Below are 21,464 nucleotides of genomic sequence, written 5' to 3'. Positions count from 1 at the left end.
ATATTGTTTTTTAAAAATTATATATATTGTTTGTTTTAAAAATTATATATTGTTTTTTAAAAATTATATATAGTTTTGTTTTTTAAAAATTATATAGTTTGTTTTTTTAAAAATTATATATATTGTTTGTTTTAAAAATTATATATTGTTTTTTAAAAATTATATATATTGTTTGTTTTAAAAATTATATATATAATTTTTAAAACAAACAATACAGTAAATAATCTAGATAATATATCAACTAGGTCATCATTAAACAAACTGTGGTACACCAATGTTATGATATATATGTCATGGTTAAAAATGAGGTAGGCCTTTTTGGTCTGACGTAGAAATATCTCCAAAACTCCAAAACGCATTATAATGTGAAAAAGGCAAATTGCAAGAACATAACATACACGCAAGTTTATATACACATACAATTACCCCACACTGGAGGGAAAAGCATATATGTATATAGTAAAGATACGTAAATGTACATAAAAAGGACTGAAAAGGCACTCAAAATTTTTAACAATAGTTATCAACAGCTAGAAAAGTGGGAGGCAGGGGAGTATACATGAGGCAGCATTTACATTTTGTCCATGTGCTTCATTACTGCATCCACACGTTTTCTTATAAGCGCAATAAAAATGAAAAAAGTAAACTAATTAGCAGCTACAATTTAACCAGGTATAACCACGGTGCCAGGCTTCCCTGGTGGCTCAGTGGTAAAGAATTCACCGGACAGTGCGGAGACACAGGTTTGACCCCTGAGCCAGGAAGAGCCCACATGCCACGGAGCAACTAAGCCCGCGCGCCACAACTATTGAGCCTGTGCTCTAGGGCCCAGGAGCCTAACTACCGGGCCCTCGGACACAACTACCGAAGCCACGTGCCGCAGAGCCCGCGGTCCACAGCAAGAAAAGCTACCACAAACAGAAGCCTGCACGCGCAACCAGACGGTAGCCCCCGCTCACTGCACCTAGAGAAAAACCAGCGCAGCAACGACGACACAGTGCAGTCAAAAAAGAAAAAAAGCCACCACACTGCCACACACTACGCTGAGGTATCAAACACATTTATCAGTAATCCTCACAGAAACCAGAGAGAGAGAGAATGAGACTGACTGACTATATCCACAGCGAGGCTGAAGAACCTGAAGTTCAGAAAGGTTACATGGGTCACTACTAGTAATGCCCAAATTAATATCTGACCTAGGTCTGCCTGGATACAAACAAGACGCTATGCTCTTTCTATGGTATCACACAGCTAAAAGCAGATATAATTTACCCATTAGTCTCAGATTCATGTAAAAATGAGCTATGATATGATGAGTTCTACTACAACTACCAATATTTTTAAGAATCATCATTTAATTTTTATGTTTCTATACATAACTGAAGTGAAAATTACACATGAGCATACCTCTAAGCTGCCAGTAATGTGCTTCTTGTGGGGAAACTCAGCGGCACCCAAATGAACTAGAAGATCATCCAGTTATTACAGCCCACAATATAATAAGATAACTGAACTCCGCTTTAGAAATGAAGCTAAGCTGAATAGTACTTTATTGCTGAGAAACAGATAAACAACAAAGTAAGGAATTTCCCTAAACTAATCCATTTCTTATTATAAACACAAAGGAACTATTCTTTGTGTTTAGTTGAGAATTATCCAGGACATGTGTAATATCTTTAAAACCTAGGACATCTGCAATACTTTCAAGGTCAAGAAATTCAAATTCTGTAAAAATACTATTGCTATACTTACGAAGCTGGTCGGTCTTGTCTGAGGTCAATGGTGAAGACAACTGCATCTTCACCGGCAGACAGGAACGTACAGGGAGAATCTGGTTCCAGGGCTAGCTAAAGGAGAAAAAAGAGAAAGGATAAGGTTTCTAAAAGATTAAAACTAAAGGTTGTCTAGTTCATTCCTTTATATTTATGAAGGGCTGCATTTATCATGTCTCAGCAAGACAAATACCTAGCTTTTTTTGTTGTAAAATCTCAGGAAAGAAGGTAATTTAATAAGCCCACTGTCTCTTGTGTGTGAATTACTTACAGCTTGTTTATTCTATACAAGTCAAAAGCACAGGTGATTTGCTACTTTAAGTCTCCAGGGGATTTGAACAGTGACACCAAAGGAAAACACTGCCATTAGGGCTCATTCTCAAATCAATTCCACACCCTCAGGTGGGGAGAGAAATGGCACCCAAGTTTCATTCTCTAGAGCTTAGTCCTAAAAGTTAGTTGTCTAACTAGTAGTCTTAAGAATCAAAGAAATAGGTAATTTTCACATTTCTTGAGTCATCTGGGCAAGAAAAGCTATATATTTTATATATATTCAGGTCCACCTATATATTTGTGCAGGGTTTATAAAAAGAGAGGATGATCTTTTCATGGCATGGAAGAAAACAGTGCCTACTCTGAGACTGGGCAGTTCTTGGCTCCTCACTGCCTGCCACCATGACTATTTGGCCTATATTCCCAGCTCTAAATAGGGCTTCCAGAAATAGTGCTGTTTATGCACTGAGTGTTGTGGACAGGAAAGTTGGAGCTCTCACATATGAGAAGCCAACAGCTAGCACCTTTGAACTGTTAAAATGTTCCAAATACAGTAAGGGCAAATTTTAAATGCTTGGGAGGCAAAGGGGGGCCTCGAGGATCTCCAAACCAACCATGGCTCAGCTTAGGAGTTAAGGATAATCAGGTGAATGCTGCATGTGCAAGATTCTGAGAAGTTCTGGGAGACTGCTTTTTCTCCAATCTTATTTACAAGTCTTAGGACTGAAAGAAGTGACGCAGGTATCCATAACAAAGGGGACACAGTGGACAGAAATACTGGAGGCCCTTGGCTGAGATCCACGGAAGAGCTAAAATGTACAACCTTTGGGACAAGGGCTTACTTACCTTGTGGGATGCTCCCTTGTGCTGGGCCACACGCTTTGTGTTCTTGCAGCACTGTGTAGCAGACAGCTCTGCTACCCGAACCTGTCCATCACGGGCACACATGGCCAGGGTGGAATCACCACTGTTAGGAAGGAACTTGGCCTGGATGTTAATTAAAAAAAACAGGACAAGAGAAATTGAAGGAGTGAATCCGAGAGGTAAAAACATGATGACAATCCCAAATCATCCCCTTTTGCTATACAACAGCTGGAAACTTAGACCTCCTGCTCTCATACAGCTGGCTCAAGTTCAATTTCTTCCGAGGGTTAAAGGAGAAGAGAAAGAATTTCTAATATGAGAGCATTTCTGTTGATTCTGGAAGGTTGAACTGGTTTAGGTTAAGTACTCAGGTGAACTAGGACTAACCCAGTAAGAAAGAAAGGTAAGGGAAAAACAGAGAAGAATCTTCCTTGATTCAAGAAGTCAACAAAAATTTGCTACAAAGATAAAGGAAACCAGAGGGGATACTGGGAAAGGAAAGAGAACATGCTTAGGGATAAAGGTCTAGTACTATATGATGGATGTGCTGCTAAGTAAAACTTCCAGAGAATAAAAATGCTAACTTTATCTATCAATGATTTATTAAGTACTAGGCACGGTTCTAACTGCTTAGCTTCTATTGTTATTTAATCTTCATAACCCTGTACGTTATCAGTCCTAAATTAAAGGCAAATAAACTGAAAGACAGAAGTTAAATAAACTTGCCCATAATCACACAGCTAGTTAAGGGTTTGGGCCAAGATTTAAACTCAGTAGTCTGGTTCAAGAGCCTCTTTCTGTTCTTATATTATATGCCTCCGAGCACGGCATTAGTGCCTTCCTGATGATTTCCAAACACCCTTCCTATATAACGAGGCTTCTAACAGTTTCTGTGCTCAAGGAAACAACAGATCACCATGAGTCTTTCAGGGTATTTAACTCTTCTAAGTCATTATGGGAGCCAAGGTATGACCAACTCCTGATATCTAATTCCTACCACCACTCACTATCACTCTTACTTCAGCAGCAGCTCAGGTCTAACTCATGCCTGATTTTCTCAATTGCCAGTCTGTTCCCTTGCCTCACCTGGAAGACATTGCTCTTGTGGCCGCTCTCAAAGTCCAATACTGGCTGCCGCCGCACCCAGTCCCAAACCACCACTTTCAGGTCATCGCTGCCACTGGCCAGCCAGGTGCCGCGTTGGTTAAAGTGCAGAGTATTGACACAGCCAGTATGGCCTTCAAGCCCATGCTGCAGGCGGAAACGCTGCACAAAGACTCTTGCCCCACAAGCCTCATACACAAAGCGGGCACTTGAGCCCAGCTCCCGCTCCCGAAGGGCAGGAAGGGCTTGCCAGCGAGGTCGGGGCAGGGCTGATGTCTCTGAGGACACCCAGTCTTCCAGGGCCCGCTCATCGTCTGATGAGTCCTGGTCACGATTGGCCCGCTTGCGCTGCACACGACGACGAGGATGCTCCTCCTCCTCCTCCTCCTCCGAGCGGTCATGGACTTGGCTCTCGTCATTGACCGAGTAATGGCCGGTGTCCTCCATGCTGTCAGAGTCCTTGTCTTCACCTGAGCTCTCTGTATCTGTGCCTCGACTCTCTGTGCTGGTGCGGTTGGGGCCACCATCGTCCCCGGTCAAGCTCAAGCTCAGGTCTGAAGCCTCCACTTCAATGCCTGAGGATGTCTCCCTCCCCTCCTCAGCACCAGACATCTCCTCTGGACTGCTAGACAGGCTTCCTGCATGTTAGTAAGGAATGGGTAGGTGAGGGGGCAAAATAAGGAAATAAGATAGTGACCAGGAGGATTTCCTCTCCATAGTCTAAAAAAATCATCACATCATGAGACCCATAAACCAACACTGGTCAAAAATGTTTTCATTACAAATGCTTATAAAGAGTACCTTCTAAGAGGGAATCCCGAAAAGATTAAAGCCAGAGATACCCACAAAGAACTGCAAGACACACAAATGAGAACCGCAGGACAACCAAAGATTATATAAATTCTCAAGAAGCAAAGCACTGGCAGATTTTATTAAAGTATGCCTGAGCCTAACTACCTTAGGCTCTGTTTTGCTAGATGGGCATCCATTAGTTATAGCAATTAAACTGAATATAAGGAAAAAGAACAGCCATCCCCAGCATGAATTGGCTTGAAAAGAAAAGTTTATCACATTCTAGGTCTGCCATACTGGTAGTTATACAGTAACTGGGTCACTTTGAGCAATATAATTCCCAACAGTCAGATACTGAATTCTCCTATCTAACAGCCAAATTATATACCAGTGAACACTCAGGCAATGTTCTGGAGCCCACAGGGCTACAACTTTCAAACTAAGGTCAAGGTGTAAAGAAAGGAGGGGGCAAATGAGAATTTTAAACACTGCTTATGGCCTCCTTTCCTCAGATGACTACAAATTTTATCCTGCCAGAAGCACAGGCTATGAGGAAAGGCTGACCAGCTATGTGTGACCCTGGGATAGCTATTCAACCCCAGTACCACACTGATGGTCTAAGGGTTCAAAACGGGAGTGTCTTCTTGCTTAGTCATCTGGGTAAGAGCAGTGATTTCTGAAGCTCTTTGAAGCAATGACATATCTTCTCAATGAACTCTTAGACAAAGTCTATTACGGAAAACAGATAAACACATATGGTTTTGGTTCAAGTAGTGACGAAAGGTTGGAAGACTCATAAACATCTGTTTTCAAAAAGCACTTCAACTAGAGTACAGTATGAAAACGGCTAGGAACTGGAAGGAGGAAAAGTGCAGCAATTCGCTTCTAGGAACTACATTTGCTGAGGCTCCTGTGTGCAGTGAGAAAGATAAATACATGTGGTTTTTGAAATGAAACTGCGTTTGAGATTGGGAGTAGTGACAAGGCATAAAATTTCACACCCATCACTTCTGGGGAGAAGAAAAAAAATAATACATCAAACTTCCTAGCACATATTGTTAAAATTATGATTAACAAACAAAGATGACTTTGGGGGCCTCACCACTTTAAGATAAGGGCCAGAGCATATCACAAGCTCAGTTAGAGGCTAATAGTCAATGACCAGATACAGCTAAGAGTTGGCAATTTTTTTCTATAAAAGGCCCAATAATAAAAATTTTAGGCTTCACAGGCACAAGTACTCAACTCCATATTGTAGCACAAAAGCAACCATAAATACTATGTAAATAAATGGGGCATGACTGAATTCCAATAAACTACAAAAATAGAAGTCTGCAGGCCATAATTTGCAATCCCTGATCTAGCTAATGGCCAATCTCCAATTCTGTATCTCAAACCCCTCTAGAATCCTGTGTCTTTCAACTAAGCCCAGTGAAAAATCTTAATCACTCTCCTTTACAGAAAATAAGTGAGCAGCAGTGTTAAGAACAGAACAAAAGGGGTAGAAAAACAGCATGTTGAAAATCTCCCCTTCCCTTACTCAACACTTCACTGCTCTACCAATTACATCAACTAGAATTTAGCCTATAATCCTAACCCACAAGGTACTAAGGAATACTGGACTCTGTACTGCCCAACTGTAACTCTTCTGAAGGACTTTCTCTAGCTTCAAAGTTGGCTCCGAGTTGATGCACTGGTCAAATGACCCAGTGGTAGCTATATTCTATTAGAATATTGATATTCTGCCTTCAAATATGTCCTAGACCCAGTGATTTAATAGTTTTTCCTAAGAAAAGAAAAAGAAATGAAGAAAAAGGAAGAAAGAAAAAAAGCCCTAATCCCAGTTATTTATAACCATCTCTTATCTAATCTATTGAACTATGATCTACCATGGAAAGAGACCTCTCCTTATAACCGGGGAGGTCTTGCCTTCCCAACAACTACCTTGGTTCCACCACCAATTAGATCTTCTTTTCCTCCTTTATTAACAGCATCTCCTAGGTTTTGTCCACCCTTACAAACTTTCAGAATTCCAAACCACTTGACCTCTTAGAGGCACAACTCCATTACTGATCTTCTGAAAACAATCAAGATAAAAGTTGAAGGAACAAAAGTACCAGAAACAAAAAGGTGTTTCCTATGTACTTTCAACACTCAAAACAGCACAGGAAGAGTTCACTCCCTCCCTTAAAATCCAGGTCTCCATTCTCTTTTCAGTCGACAGCAAAAATAGCTTCACCTTCGTTCTGGTCCCTTACCATTAGCTAAGTCTGTTCTGCCATCTGTGCTGCTCCCTTTGCTGGACATCTTGAATGATATTTACTGTAGCCAGCCTGGATTGAGGAGAGGAAGAAAATGAAAAAATTAGGAAACAATCTGGGAAAGATGATAAAAGGCACCAGGAGATTTAGTGATGTACAGCCTTTGTCATTTCTATAAAAATGATTTTTTGGTGTGTGCTCAACAGGGCTTCTCAGTTGCTGAAAATTATGTCAGATAGTATCCCCCCATGTCTAAATTCCATAAAGGGACGTATCTTTGGCAGGCCAACTGCCATCTTTTTACCTTAACAAGTAACTGGCAGTGATTTTTCAGATAGGGAAGAGGAACTGAAATAAATCTTGGAACAGCAGGTCTATATCGAGTGACAGGTATTGCAAGCAAGCAGTCTTAATACAAAGAAAGTTAGCTTCAGCACTACCCTCTTAGGCAAAAATCTTGTTGTAAATATTCACCGTATGTATCCACAAAGTTTATAAAACATTTGTCTTCATAACATGAAGAGGAGGGTCAGAATGAGTATCCTTTTACATACAAAACAGCCGAGATAGAAGAGACTGAGCTTTTGGTATAACACCTTGAGCTTTATGGCTATTCAGATGCCTAGTTTCAAACTTACAGGCACAGATACAAACTAAGGATTATAAAAAACAGAGTCAAATTAGAACCCAGAAGCACCCTACCCCTAAAAAAGTACCTAAAAGTTTTTTCTTTCCCTTACGACTAGTCAGTCATCAAATGCAAAGCTGGAGAAGAAAAGAGCAACACTTCCATTAAAACCATCTCAGTCCATTTCATAAAATGGCAAACACTATTTCACCTAGTTCCACCAACTTTCACCAAATTTGTCTGTTTAGCAAGGCCCTAACTAGGAACTGGGGTACCTAACTTTATTCCTTTTATATTCCTTTAATACAGTCATTATTTTTTCAGGGCCTCACTCCCACCTCAAGCAAATTCCAAAGAGCAAAGAATATTATTCAGACCAGAATTCTGTAAAGCCCTTTCAGTGCCCTGGACAAAAGGCACTGGTAAAAGACAAAGTATGATTATGATTCCAGTCCTTGTACCCAGGCACACTGGCCTCTAATCTTTCAACAGCCCTTTCATTCCCATAACAATTATCCCAGAAGCAGCCCCATCCTTATCCTTACCCCCTACTCTCTCTACAGAAATCTAAGTTGCTTCAAAGGAAAAAAAAAGTATCCTCTGCCAGGAGACAGCTGCCCAAAACTTGCTCACATTAGGCCAGGACGAGGCAGTAGAAATAATCCAAGAGCAGGACTGAGGCTGAATTTGAAGGAGGGACACCTGGAATGGTGATGATGAAAGACAATGTCAACAAAAAACAGATCTGTGAAGCCACATAAAGAAAAACAGAAGAGCTATTTGCAGAACAGGCTGTTTTATTCCTCCTACTTCAATGATGTATTTTTGTACAGTGTTCTCCTCACACAACACTTGTTTTTTCCTCTCTGTTGTCCCTGTGTATATTCTTTGGTAACTCAGCAGTATCTTCTTCCCCACCTAGGGCTTAAATTAATTACATTAATTGCAAAAGTCTATGGAGCATGGAAAAATAGTTGTACTACTTTAAGATTAAAACCTAAGGTCATGGACGTACCTTATGGTCAACTGCTAACAGAACTGTTTTTTCATTTCAAGAATCAAAACTGTCAACCACACCTTACTTCCCACCTCACTAATATCCACTCCTAGGAAAGTAGTAAAGCAGCTCTAGAGACCCTTATCTCAAAACTCAATCTCATCAACTTCTACAGAAGCCCAGACTGCTTGAACTTCAGTCTCATAATGGCTCTAGAAAACATTTGCTGGGCCGGAGGAGCCCAATGCCTGATGCTTACCTAGCTCTGAGAACCACTTCTCAGAAAAGGAGAGCCATGGGGTTCAACCTATACCCAGAAGTTGCAGAGAACATCTGCCTTTTGGGAAATTGGTTTAAGGTTCTTGCAAGGAGGGATCTTTTCTTTGAAGAAAAAAGCTGACAGAATTTACTCCTAAATTCAGAGCAGAACATAGTCTATGTCAACTCTGTTTAATCACTGAGCTGATAGCTTCTAAAGGTCACATTTTAGGGGCCACAGAGTCTAGTGAAACTAGTCATAGGCAGAAAATCAGAAGTGCAGGGTTCTAGTACTAGCTAAGTTTATTAACAAACTTTGTGACATGACTTTGGATGTGCTGGTTAATCTTCTCTGGGCTTCCTTTTCTTCTTTTGTAAAACAGTAATTACAGAGATGGTACAATTAAGCGGAATTATATGTCAAAACTTCTGCAGAGGATGTTCTTACAGCAGTGATCTCAAAACTGATTATGAACGTCTATCAGTGAAAACTCTGCACATGAACCCACATTTAATCAATTCACATTAATTATTGAGCTTGATTTTTCTAGGAAAAAAAACAAAAATTTCAATGTTCTTTCCCTATACACCACTGGATCATCTTCCATACCCCATGTGAAGTGAAGTGAAAGTTAGTCGTATCCGACTCTTTGTGGCCCCATGAATTATACAGTCCATCGAATTCTCCAGGCCAGAATCCTGGAGTGAGTAGCCTTTCCCTTCTCCAGGGGATCTTCCCAACCCAGGGATGGAACCCAGGTCTCCCACATTGCAGGCGGATTCTTTACCAGCTGAGCCACAAGGGAAGCCCTCCATACCCCATGGGGTACATACATTCCCATTCTGGGGGACTGCTTCTCTAAAAAGCCAAGAAATGATGACAGTGATAAAACTACAATTACTTTTGGGATGAGTTGTTATTATATAACTGTCTGTCAAAATGAAACTTAAAACCATCTCAACACTATGGCAGAAATTAGAGTAAGTGCCCAAATTAAAGCAGGCTAAAGTGCTATGACTGTTCCTTAGGTCTTAGGTATACGAGTCACGCTAGAATTTCTACCATCACCAAAAAATGCAATCTTATTTTATGATCTGAGTTTGGGAACCATATCTGACCCAAACGTAAATTACTTTTATTCTTTAATGCACTCCATTCCCAACAAATCCACTGTTTTTACCTTGATCATTTTCCATGTAAAATCCAGTCCAGAGCAAACCAATCTGAGTTTGGAAGAGCTCACTGGCCCAGGTAGCTGGGAGAGTTAATCAGACTAGCTCTACTGCCTGTGCTCTAAAAATAACCATAACCCCTGCCGAAGGGAAGGTTAAAGAGGAAACTATGGGGGATGGTGAAAAAGACCCAGGTGTCATTTTAATTTCTACCCAAGAAATTCTAACGACTGAGATTTTTCCTGTCTTAAAAAGGCCTTAAATTTTTGACCAAATACATGATAAAATATTAGCTAAAAATCAAGAAGAGGGGGAGTTAATCCAGGATGTAAGAGGAATCTGTGCAAGAAGCACCAAACAGCTCTTGTTTAAAACCACTGGGGCTGCTTTCTTATTCTAACACTGAAGCAAGAGCTATACAAGAGACCAGGTATACTAGAACAACAGGACATCCAAATGTAAAAAAAGAAACTCAATTTGTACACTGAACGATATACAAAAACTAACTCAAAATGAATCACAGACCTAAATGTAAAAGCTAAAACAATACAACTTCCAGAAGAAAACAAAGTAGATAACCTTTGTGACACTGGGGTAGGCAAATATTTCTTAAGACAGGGCAAAAAAGCACAAGCCATGAAAAAAAAAATTAACTGCATATATCAAAATTAAAAAGCTACTCTTCAAGAGACACTGTTAAAAAATGAAAAGATGAGCTATGGACTGGAAGAAAATATCTGCAAAAGACATGTTTGACAGCAACAGGAACATATTTACAGTCTCACACCTAAATAACAATCACTTGAAAAAGATGATCAACATTATGAGTCATTAGGAAAATTCAAATTAAAACCACAATGAGAATCCTCTACACACCTATTAAAATAGCTGAAATTTTAAAAATAATAATAATGAAAGTCTTCTTTATCAAGTGCTAACAAAGGGTAGAGAAACTCAACTCTCACACACCACACAGAGAAATGTAAAACGGTAGTTAGTTGCTTTGGAAAATGGTTGGTTTGGCAGTTTTTAAAAATAAAGTTAAACATACACTTACCATACAACCCAGGAATCCTACCCAGGTACGTACTAAAGAAAAATGAAACTAAGAATGAAAAGATCCATCTAAAAATCTAAATGTAAATGTTTTAAGTGACTTTACTTAGATCCATCAAAAACTAAAAAGTGTTTTTGAGCTAGGTCATGGATAAACAAACTATGGTCTATCACACAATAGGCTACATCTGAGCAATAAAAAGAATGAACTACTGATACACAACATGAATGGATCCCAAATGTGTTATGCTACGTGAAAGAAGCAAGACTCAGTTAACATAGTATTACTTCATTTATAGGACAGTCTGGAAAAGATAAACCACAGGGACAGAGAGTCATTGCTGGGATTTGGGGAAAAGGAACTAACAACAAACAGGCGTGAGAAAACCTCTTGGAAAGATGAAAATGTTCTGTGCCTTCATCGCAGTGGTGTCATGTGACTATGCATTTGTTACAATTCACAGAATAGGTCAATGAAACAAAGGACAAATTTTACTGTATGTAAATTATCAATCAATCTGGCCAGAAAAGAGAAAGGGGGTGAGGGGGAGGAGATTCATGCAAAGTGTTAAATGACAAGATACAACCCAACAATTAAAAATACTAGACTCTAGAGCTTGTGATTATTAATAGAAGCTACCTAATAGTGGTCAGTAGGTCATAATAAATGAGAGCAAAATGTCAGGTCTTCTTGCCTGAAAATTAAAACATGGAAGAATTTTTGTTGCAAACAAAGCTGCCTTATCAGAACCCATTAAATGTAAGATAAATCCTGAACTCATAAAAGTCTTCAACCCTAGTCTAGGTGACAGCTAAGAATATCAGAAGCTTAAAGTAGTCCAAAGTAGTTATAGTAGTTGTACTATTAATTTGTATACATATGCCTTCTACCTTGAGAGAAATTTCAAAAATTTCTCTTTCAAGTTCACTTTAATCCATTTGGAGTCTAGGGTCTATGGAAAACGGTCTGATAACTCTACTCTACCTCAGTTTCCATTTCTAAATAATATTACTGTTCCTGATACCTTTACTAAGACTTGAACTTAGGTTCAGTGAGTTCTCTTGAGTTACATAATCCCAGCATTCTCTTGGGTCCATCCAGCTGTCTCATGTGGCATGTCTCATTCTGCAACTTAAGTTCCCAAGTTTCTTACATAGACACCCATGTTTAAATGAGACAAGGTCTCAGAACTTCCTCTGAAAGTGAAAGGTGATGGTAGAAACTACTTCAATTATTAGTAAGACAGATATCTGAGAGCCACACAATCCCTAGTTCCTCTTGGGAGGACAGATGTCCCATACCACTCATGACTGAACAGCTGTTCAGGGTTGATCTCCATCCAAAGTACAAATTTGCTTTTCAGTCTTGGGTCCCCACAGTCCATCTGGAATCAACCAGTACTACTCATTCTCCATACCCAGTTTTTGCTTTCAAACTGAAATGACTCATTTAAATTCATTCTCCTTACCTTACTACTCTTCTACTTTACAGTAAACACTTCTCCAAGCCAACCTGCCCAACCCCAGCTGCCAGCCCGACTCTAATAGTACAGTGTTTATTAATCAGACAGAGAACCTTAGGGTCAGAAATTCAAAGAATGACTCCAAGGAAGCTGAAACTCATACTATATAAAATATGTTTATAGCGAGGCAAGCCTTTAGTTCTGGGCTACTCTCTATTAAAGTAGTTGGAGGTGTTATTAATAAATACACTATACTGTCTCCTCTGGTAAGCTGGAATGAGGAGCAGAAACTATAAATGTTTCTGGGATCAGGGAAATTAATCTCTATTCCTATCCTGCAGAATAAGCAACAGCACCGGCTAACCATACAGCAGCTCGAGCCTCCCTTTTTTATCTAAATTATAAGCCTTTGGCACCACCCAGTGGCCCATTTGTACTGAGACATGCTAGTAATGCAACAATGTACAAGGCAAGAGAGGAGCTACAAATACAAACAAGGCAGTCATAATACCTTTGTAGCCAATAATCAATTAGGAAAAACAGGTATACAACTATGATATAAGAGACACAAGTGTTAGTACCATTAAAAAAAAAAAAAGATAGGAAATTCCATGGTGGTCCAGTGGTTAGGACTTTGCTCTTTCACTACCATAGCCCAGGTTCAATTTCTGGTTGGGTAACTAAAATCCCACAAGCCACGTGGTGCAGCCAAAAAATGGGAAAAAAAGAAAAAAATGAAAAAAAAGAAAGAAAAAGAAAAGATAAATAGAATATTGTTATAGTTCAACAGAATAAGGATTATATTGTTTCAGGGGGAAACAGTTCATCAGTTAAGAAGCGTGTGTGTGTGTGTGTGTGTGTGTGTGTGTGTTAGGCATCAGGAAGATTTGGTCAGAATAATAAGATGGACAGAAAAAGGAGAAACAAGTTTAAAAGACTTCCCTGGTAGCACAGTGGAAGAATGAGTGAGTGAGTGTGTGTGTGTGTTAGGCATCAGGAAGATTTGGTTAAGAATGACAAGATAGACAGAAAGGGAGAAACCAGTTTAAAAGCTATCAAAGGACTTCCCTGGTAGCACAGTGGATAAGAATCAGCCTGCCAATGCAGGCGACATGGGTTTGATCCCCAATCAAGGAAGACTCCACATGCTGATGCACAATTAAGTCTGTGTGCCACCATCTCAGCCTGTGCGCCTAGAACCTGTGCTCTGCCAAAGGAAGCCCTCACAGGGCAGCAAAGAGTAACCCCTACAGAAATGCTCACATGCGGCAACATGCGGCAACCAAGACCCAGTGTAATTAAACATTGTAACAAATAATTCTTAAAAAGACACACATGAAATATTTTTTAAAAAAGCTATCACAAAGTTGCCAAAGTTAGAAGCAATGAGACCCTGTATTGGAGGATGGCAGAAGACATGGAGAAGGGGACCAACGTGAGCAGCACTGTACAGGGCGGGACTGACAGTCTGGCTCAATGAGCAGCCGCTTCTCTGTGGGATCACCTCAGGAACTGAGGGAAAATGCTGCTTTTCTCCCTATTCAAGTATCATAAAAGATTCAGCTATCTCTTCAGTTAAGTCCATTAACATTATTCCCATAAAAAACTTATTAGATTACCAATTAATGATAATCTGAGATCTATGTGTCAACAATTAAAAAATGTTTTCATTCATATTATCATTTGGACCGACCTTTTATACTTTAAATACACTTTTGTAAGCAGCACTGAATTCTACCTTTCAGCTCAAGTTGCTTCATCACTTGGCATTGAAGAGCCCTGGTTCTTAAAGACAGCATATGGTATAATGAAAAGAAAAGGGCTTTGGTGTTACTCAGACTTGGGTTTGAATTTTACTTCTACCACCTACCTGTGAGTTTGTTTCTCTTTTTATAAAATGGGACAATACCATTATCCTGAAGAAATGGTTTAGAGGATTAAACATGGTATTTGCAATTGGCTGTCTATACGTGTCAGGCATTTATATTAATTTTCTAGCTTCTCATCTCTGGTTCCAGACTGCGTTTTCTAGAGAAGCCTAGGCATCTTCACCACTCAACAATGATCCTCCAAACACTACACAAATTAAGACATAGTTCCAAGTCTAAGAAATCTGCTTACCTGCTATATCACTGGTCTTTTCAAGTATTCAGAGAACCCTGGTGGTTCAGTGGTTAAGACTCTGGGCTCCCAATGCAGGGGGCACAAGTTCGATCTCTGGTAAGGGAACTAGATCCTACATACCACAACTAAGAATTTGCACGCCATGACTAAGACTGGCACACCCAAATTAAAAAAAAAAAAAAAGAATTCAGAGAGCTCTGTTAATACCTTCCTTTGAGCACATTCATGTTCTACGAACTAGGGTAAAGCAATACACCCAAGAGCCCACCACATTAAGTCTCTTTAAGTTCTCCTGCCTTGTGAAGTGTCAGAAGATAGCCAAGGTGAAAACTTCAAAGCAATCATCACAAATGATGAGGGGGAACATAAGTCCTACATCAACTATACTAAAAACAAGGAACTCTGTTCCTCCACTGGAATGAATGCCTTCTCTCCCTGTTGGTAACACCAAGTGCCCTGTGTTTATAGTTTATTGACTTTAATTCTACTAACAGTATTTCAGGGTATGTTAGGAATGTGCTAAGTGCTATCTCCAGCAGCAGCAGAGCTAAGGAACTTTTTATAACAACATTCACCTCAATTTAAATAATTTTAAGGAAAATCACTTAGGAAATTTCATTGTGTTTCTATGAAATGTTTTATACTTAAACATTTGTTACTAACACTATTAAACATAGTGTTACTATGAAATGATTTGTATTTACATCAGAATCCAGTCCCCATTACCTGTTTTTGCCTTTCACATTTCAAATTTTTTCTTAAAATTGTTCAAAAGTATACCAGAGAGATAAAAGGGTACAACTTAAAACAATAAGGAGAGGCTAAAAACATCAAGACATCCCCTCCAATCTGAATGAAACTAGAGGCGAGAGTATAATGTGGGTCCTGAGTAAGGTTACAAATATACCTGAAAATGTGGCAATGCTCAAACACCAGAGGAATATAGCCTCTTGGCTACCACTAGAGGTAAATCCTATAATAGCTTTCCAGATGGCTAACTTAAAAAAAAAAAAAAGACACGTGAGGCAACATGGATGCTTCACATTAGAACTTGCCCAGACCTCCTTAAATAGTATCCTCAGAGGATAAGAGCAAATATTTAACCTCTTAGATACGATGAAACTTTTTACAATAACCCAATCCATTAGACATACTACATTCCATTAATAAGATGTCATCTTTGTCAAATTAATCACTTATCATGCCCTATTTGCAAATTCAGGACAGCTTTAGTTCACTGGCTTATCTTGGGCATATACCTTCCTTGGATAAAGGTAATACTTGAGAAACTGAACTTCTGGCCCAGAAACTATGTTCTGTAGAGGCAGAAATTTTTTTTAAATGTTATATAAAGAAGTGACAAATTCATAAAATGCATCACACTCTAATCTTTAAAGACCTTTCAAGACTTTCTTCTCACTCTAAGAATAACTGAATCAGTAAACAAGAACAGGTAACCCCTTTTTCTGACCAATTTTAAGAGTGATGAAGTTTACTCATGAAAATGAGAGATGAAAAGTTTTCAGCATTACTATAAAGCTAATCTAAAATCACTGCCTTTGGGCTCTGAAACTAAAATATGCACAGTCATTACTTCCATGACTGCCACTGATTCAATTCCTTCAGTTGCCTGGGTTCCAAATGGGTGAGGGTAAATAACAGATTATCTTGGCTCACCAATAATCTGCTTTAAAAAAAAAAATTAATTCAATCTTAAAAACTAACTCTAACACCACTGGGATGCAATAAAAAGCTGTTTGGATAACTCTTTTATAGAAACTCTGAACATTTACTAGACATGTTTAGAGTAACTTTTCCACAGTAGAAATAATCCAGAAATAAACCTATCTACTGAAAACAAAGGTCAACCAGTCACTTCATTATTTAAAAGCCTTTAACTCATCTGATAGAACACAGGACCTAGAGCATGAAACTTTGAAGACCTCAGTCTCCCACAACAGGGCACACTTCTATAGAATGTCTTCTACTAGAGCATGTCTGCTTTTGAAATGCCAGTACGGTTTTTAAAAGGTAATAAAAAGACATTTCTTTTTTCTCTGAAGACACGATTCTGTCTTAGGTTGATCCTAATCAAAACTAAAGGTCACGGAGACTGATTCTTACACATTTAATAAGTTGCTGTATAAAATGCCCTGTCAGGTTGGTGGTGGGAACTAAGATCATAAGCATAACTAGCCTCTTACTGCAGCCACAGAAGGAAATACTTCCTAGCAAGATGCAACAATTCTTATGCAACATCCTGAAATATAAAATATCCTCAGAAATACACGAATTTTAGAATTGTGGTCCAGAGACTACAAATACTGCTTCACTGTACACACAGGTGTCACCTGGAGCATAAAATGTGAAGCCCTTCCTGGTGGTGGTGATGGTGGGCGGAGGCCCTTACCCAGCACATAGAGTAATAAGGAACAAAGTTGGGCTCTTTCAACATAGTTCCTTTTCTCCTCCCACACCTGCTCCTGCCCTACTCAACACGGAACTCTAGATCTCAAAAAAACCCAAAACACAAATAATAAAGTGCACGTTACTATCCTTCACCCCAAGAGTTTTTACCTTTCAAGAGAGAGTATTTAGACCCTAGATGGTAGTAATGAAAGTTGGTTAACTTTAAGTTGATCATTGGCTTGAATGAATACAGTTGCTTTCATCGCAATGTTATCAACATTTTCTTAATTTTCATGTGCCCTTACATCCCTCAAAGATATATGTCATGTCAATGTATGGCAAAACCAATACAATATTGTAAAGTAATTAGCCTCCAATTAAAATAAATAAATAAATAAAATAAAAATTCTGACAAAATTTCAAAAAAAAAAAAAAAAAGTGAAATGAAAGCCAACAAGAGAAGGTTAAAAACTTTTCATCTCTGCTGTTGTATTAAGATGGCCAAGTTGGGGAGATGAAATAAACACTGCATTCCTGACTTCCTAGCCCAGATTCACTTCAAAAAGAAAGGAGACTTTTTCACGGTCCACAGTTGTTTTTTTGGCCATGGGGATCCTAGTTCCCTGACCAGGGATCAAACCCATACTCCCTGAAAAGGAAGCGCAGTCTTAACCACTGGACCACCAGGAAGTCCCTCATGGTCTAGTCCTTTGATAAGCTATTGATGAGGATCACTGCAAAGCCCAACGGCTTGGAAAAAAATGTGTTCTTTCTGTGGCAAAAACAAAAAGGCATAAGCGGTAGCTGGAGCTGAGGTGGTGAGCAACATTGAATCAGGAAGGGAAGGAATTATATAAACTCTAATTAGGTGTGCTAAAAGGGAGACCAAGAGGTAGGAGCAAAGAATAAAGGAAAGTTACTGATGCTTAGTTTGAGAATGAATTTAGAAAGACACATACATCAACATCTAATATTCCTGCTGTTCTCTGGTCTTGAACTCCCACCAGAATGCCCTGAACCACAATCAAAAGGCAACCTAGGTGGGCACCTACAAAGAACACACCTAAGCTGGCCAATTAAAAAGGAATCTGAAAAAATTACCAGGAAAACACGTTCAAGAGTAAAATGCAAAGAAGAGGACACTAACATACAACTTATTTAAAGCTGTATCAATGATGTGTAAAGAAAAATTTTTTAGTGTCTATCTTGTGCTAGGCATAATGTAAGACCTTTATATGACTTTCCTCACACAATACTGACAAGGACTCTAGGACATAAGCTGTATTATTCCACTTATAGAGAGGCGAAAATTAAGAAAGGACTCAGAAAAGTTTAAGTGACTTGCCCAAGGTCACATGGCTAATAAATCTTAGTACAGTATTTAAACCCAGACCTATCAAGTTCTAAAGACTGTATTTTTCTTTTATTTTATTGATACACACACATACTGCCAATGACCTTATTTCAGCTCCTAATAAGCAATTTCTACACAGAACACCATGTGGAATAAAACTCACCAGTGTCACACTCAACCTCTTCCTACTACAAATCATAAACATATTAAGAATCAGCCAGGTCTACCTTCCAGAGCCACTCAACTCTTCCATCACATTCCATGAAACTCAACCATAGTACTATTCTCTGCTACCAGGAATCCAAAATCTTTACAAAAATTACATTTACCACTAGTATGTCCTAACTCCCTCTGTGGCACTGGCCCATGCTGCTGAATGCATAGGATGATTCCTCTGCTAAATAAGAATTCTTCAGACCAGATATAAAAGAGCACCACTGTTTTGTAGGGTCTTTTTTCCACTCAAAACTTATCTCTAAGTCCTGAAACCAGAATTCTGAGGTGGATGAACTTAGACACCAACTAAAGGCAGTATCACTCAGGATTCACTAGCTTTTAGTTAAAAGCAGCTAAATGTTCCCCTAAATAGCAAGAAATGACAATCCAAAGCCCTAAGAGGCAAAGAGAATTGATTTGACAAAGGGCTCAAGAGAACTCTGGCAAACTAATTCCCAGCTTTTAACAGCGTAAGAAACACAAAGGCAAAACGCAAGGCAAATGAATAAAGAGGAAGATACATTCACTTCTAGGCTTAACAGGAGTCATGTGAAGATAAGCAGCAACCATTTAGGACAGAAAGTCAAGAAGCCTAGAGTCAATTAAACTTGCAAAAGTAATTTTACCAGACGTGGAACAAAGCCAAGAACAATACCCCAACTCTTTGGAAACAGTGGAAGGAATTTTATGACTTTAGTGGTCAGCACTGGAGCACCAGAGTAGGGTATGTCTTGAACTCAGGAATTTAAATGCCTTCAACTCCTACTCACCTTTCCTCCTTTATCACTGAAGTAGGGTCAGGCTGAGCTCCTGAGAAAATAGGTCTGCAGATTCACTGAAGGACTGAGAAAAGTTAAAGTTTAAATGGCAAAGGTGTCTCTTCTACTAAACATAATAAAAAATTGTAATATAATAAAAAAGTATTAATACATGTTAGTATTTTTCAGACCTCGTCGAACTATTTAGAACCACAGAAATTTATCTGACTACTAAAGAAGTAACTTTCAAACATTGTTACAGAAATGAAACGAACCAGGCAAGTAATCTCCTAGTTCTGCTAAAATGTAAAACTCATTGGAAAGTAAAACCTGAATCTTTTCAAAGCTAACCCATAAGCAAACCTCTCAACAAGCAGCCAAAGAGCAGGGGGGAAATCCCGCAGAGAGCGTGATCGCGCTGGTGCCGGTTTGTTTACAGACTCCAGCAGCAAACGCATGAGTCAGAAATTCAAACCACCAGATGCTTTCCAACTAACAGGGACCAAACGGCACCGTTCTAGGGTGTCCTCAAAGATTTAGGGGTGAAGGGAGGCAGACTACGAGAATTACATTACAAACCGGACAGGAAAAGACGGCAACAACTGACTCCCGGGTTCTTGAACCTCGGCCTTCCGTACAAGGTGCTGGGCCCGAGAACTCGAGATGGGGGAGGGGGACACACTGCGCGGTGGCCCCGAGGTTACGGGGAAACACGAGGGGAGCCGCGTCCCTCAATCTAAAGGTGGGGTGGGGTGGGGAGCGCACACAAATGAGTCACCCGACGAAGCGAGAGGTCCTGCAGACTGTGGGGCAGGCTCCTAGGGGCAACCCTGGGGCTGACCTGAGGGAAGGGCAGCCAGTCCTCCCAGCGGTGACTCGGGTCATGGGGAAAAGACCTGAGCCCTGGGAGCTTGGGAAAGGAGTCAAACCCATCCTGAAGGGGTTTGGGCCAGGGGAGAAGGGGTCAGGCCAAGCCGGAACGAGACACGGACCGGGTAGGTCAAGGGGGAGGGGGGGATGTCCTGCTGGGGCAGTTACAAGCACGGGAGCCGGCGAGGCTCAGCAGCCCGCTTCCCGTCTTGGGTCATCCTTCTGCCAGCGGCTGCTCCAACTGTTCCGGGCCCAGCCGCCCCGTCCACTGCCGCCACCAACGCCGCCGCCATCTTACACTGGCCAGCGGCCGCCACCACCACCGCCTCCGCTCTCTGCGCTTGCGCCTGCGCCGCCACGCTTTCCGGCCCCTTTGCGACGCTGTGCTGGAGAAGGTTGGGGGAAAGTGGTCGCGCAAGCTCTGGGCTCCCAACCCTCCTCAAAGGACGCATAGGGGGCGGGGCTTAAAGTCAACGGAAAACGGAGCGAGGGGCGCGTGCGCATTACTGAGGAGGGAAAGTTGGCTTTTGGTAGTTTTGCTGGGGGTTCACTTTGCTCGTGATACTCAAAAGGTAGACGGCCTCCCAGAATTGTGGTGGAAATCAACTTCATTTCTAACAGGCTGGCAGGCAACCTTCTGAACGACTTCCATTTTCCCCCGTTTTTGAATACTTGGAACAAGCAGCTGTCTCTAGATTTCTTCTGAAAGCCCATTTCCTTTGAGGACCTTGTTAAGTGGTTTCTATACCTCTGAGAGCTATTTACCCCTGGGAGCCTCCATTTTTTAAGAAGCCTGAGATGCAGCTAAGCTATTCAAGAGGCTCTCTGAAGCAGGGTAGTGCGTTGAAGACTCCCACGGATGGGACTGGAGGTATTCACTCTGCCTACTTCTGACACCTGAAGGAAGCGTGCAGAAGACCCGTGAAAAGGTTACACCTAGCTGCCAGGCCGGGGATGGAGGGTTGGGGCGGGGGTGACCGGAAGGCCAGGGTGCAAGGCTCCTTGTCATCTCTTCTACCGCTACATTCCTATTATAAGTCATTATTATAATACCTGGACTATTGCAACAGATGCCAAGCTGGTTTGTCTACT

General features: G+C 40.4%; 1 protein-coding gene across 9 annotated transcripts in view; it reads right to left on the bottom strand.

Moving 5' to 3' along the window:
* Positions 1–20,709, bottom strand: part of DCAF8 (DDB1 and CUL4 associated factor 8) — a 43,170-nt gene extending 22,461 nt beyond the window's left edge. The window contains exons 1-7 of one of the 9 annotated variants that reach the window (XM_005203485.5): positions 20,495–20,709; positions 20,082–20,238; positions 19,515–19,587; positions 7,064–7,138; positions 3,996–4,651; positions 2,892–3,032; positions 1,753–1,847 (exon numbers count right to left, since the gene is read on the bottom strand). In XM_005203485.5, coding sequence (XP_005203542.1) covers positions 1,753–1,847; positions 2,892–3,032; positions 3,996–4,651; positions 7,064–7,112 — 941 coding nt within the window. In that variant the 5' untranslated portion in view covers positions 7,113–7,138; positions 19,515–19,587; positions 20,082–20,238; positions 20,495–20,709. Of the gene's footprint in view, positions 1–1,752; positions 1,848–2,891; positions 3,033–3,995; positions 4,652–7,063; positions 7,139–10,130; positions 10,192–19,514; positions 19,909–20,072 lie in introns of those variants that run through there. The other 8 variants (XM_059883286.1, XM_059883289.1, XM_059883283.1 and 5 more) reach the window with 8 other exon arrangements.
* Between the last annotated feature and the right edge of the window lie 755 nt (positions 20,710–21,464).

The sequence above is a fragment of the Bos taurus genome, chromosome 3 (genome assembly GCF_002263795.3).
Source record: "Bos taurus isolate L1 Dominette 01449 registration number 42190680 breed Hereford chromosome 3, ARS-UCD2.0, whole genome shotgun sequence".
Taxonomy (NCBI): Eukaryota; Metazoa; Chordata; class Mammalia; order Artiodactyla; family Bovidae; genus Bos; species Bos taurus.
The sequence above is the reverse complement of the archived record's forward strand: the minus strand, read 5'-3'. Positions and strand labels throughout refer to the sequence as shown.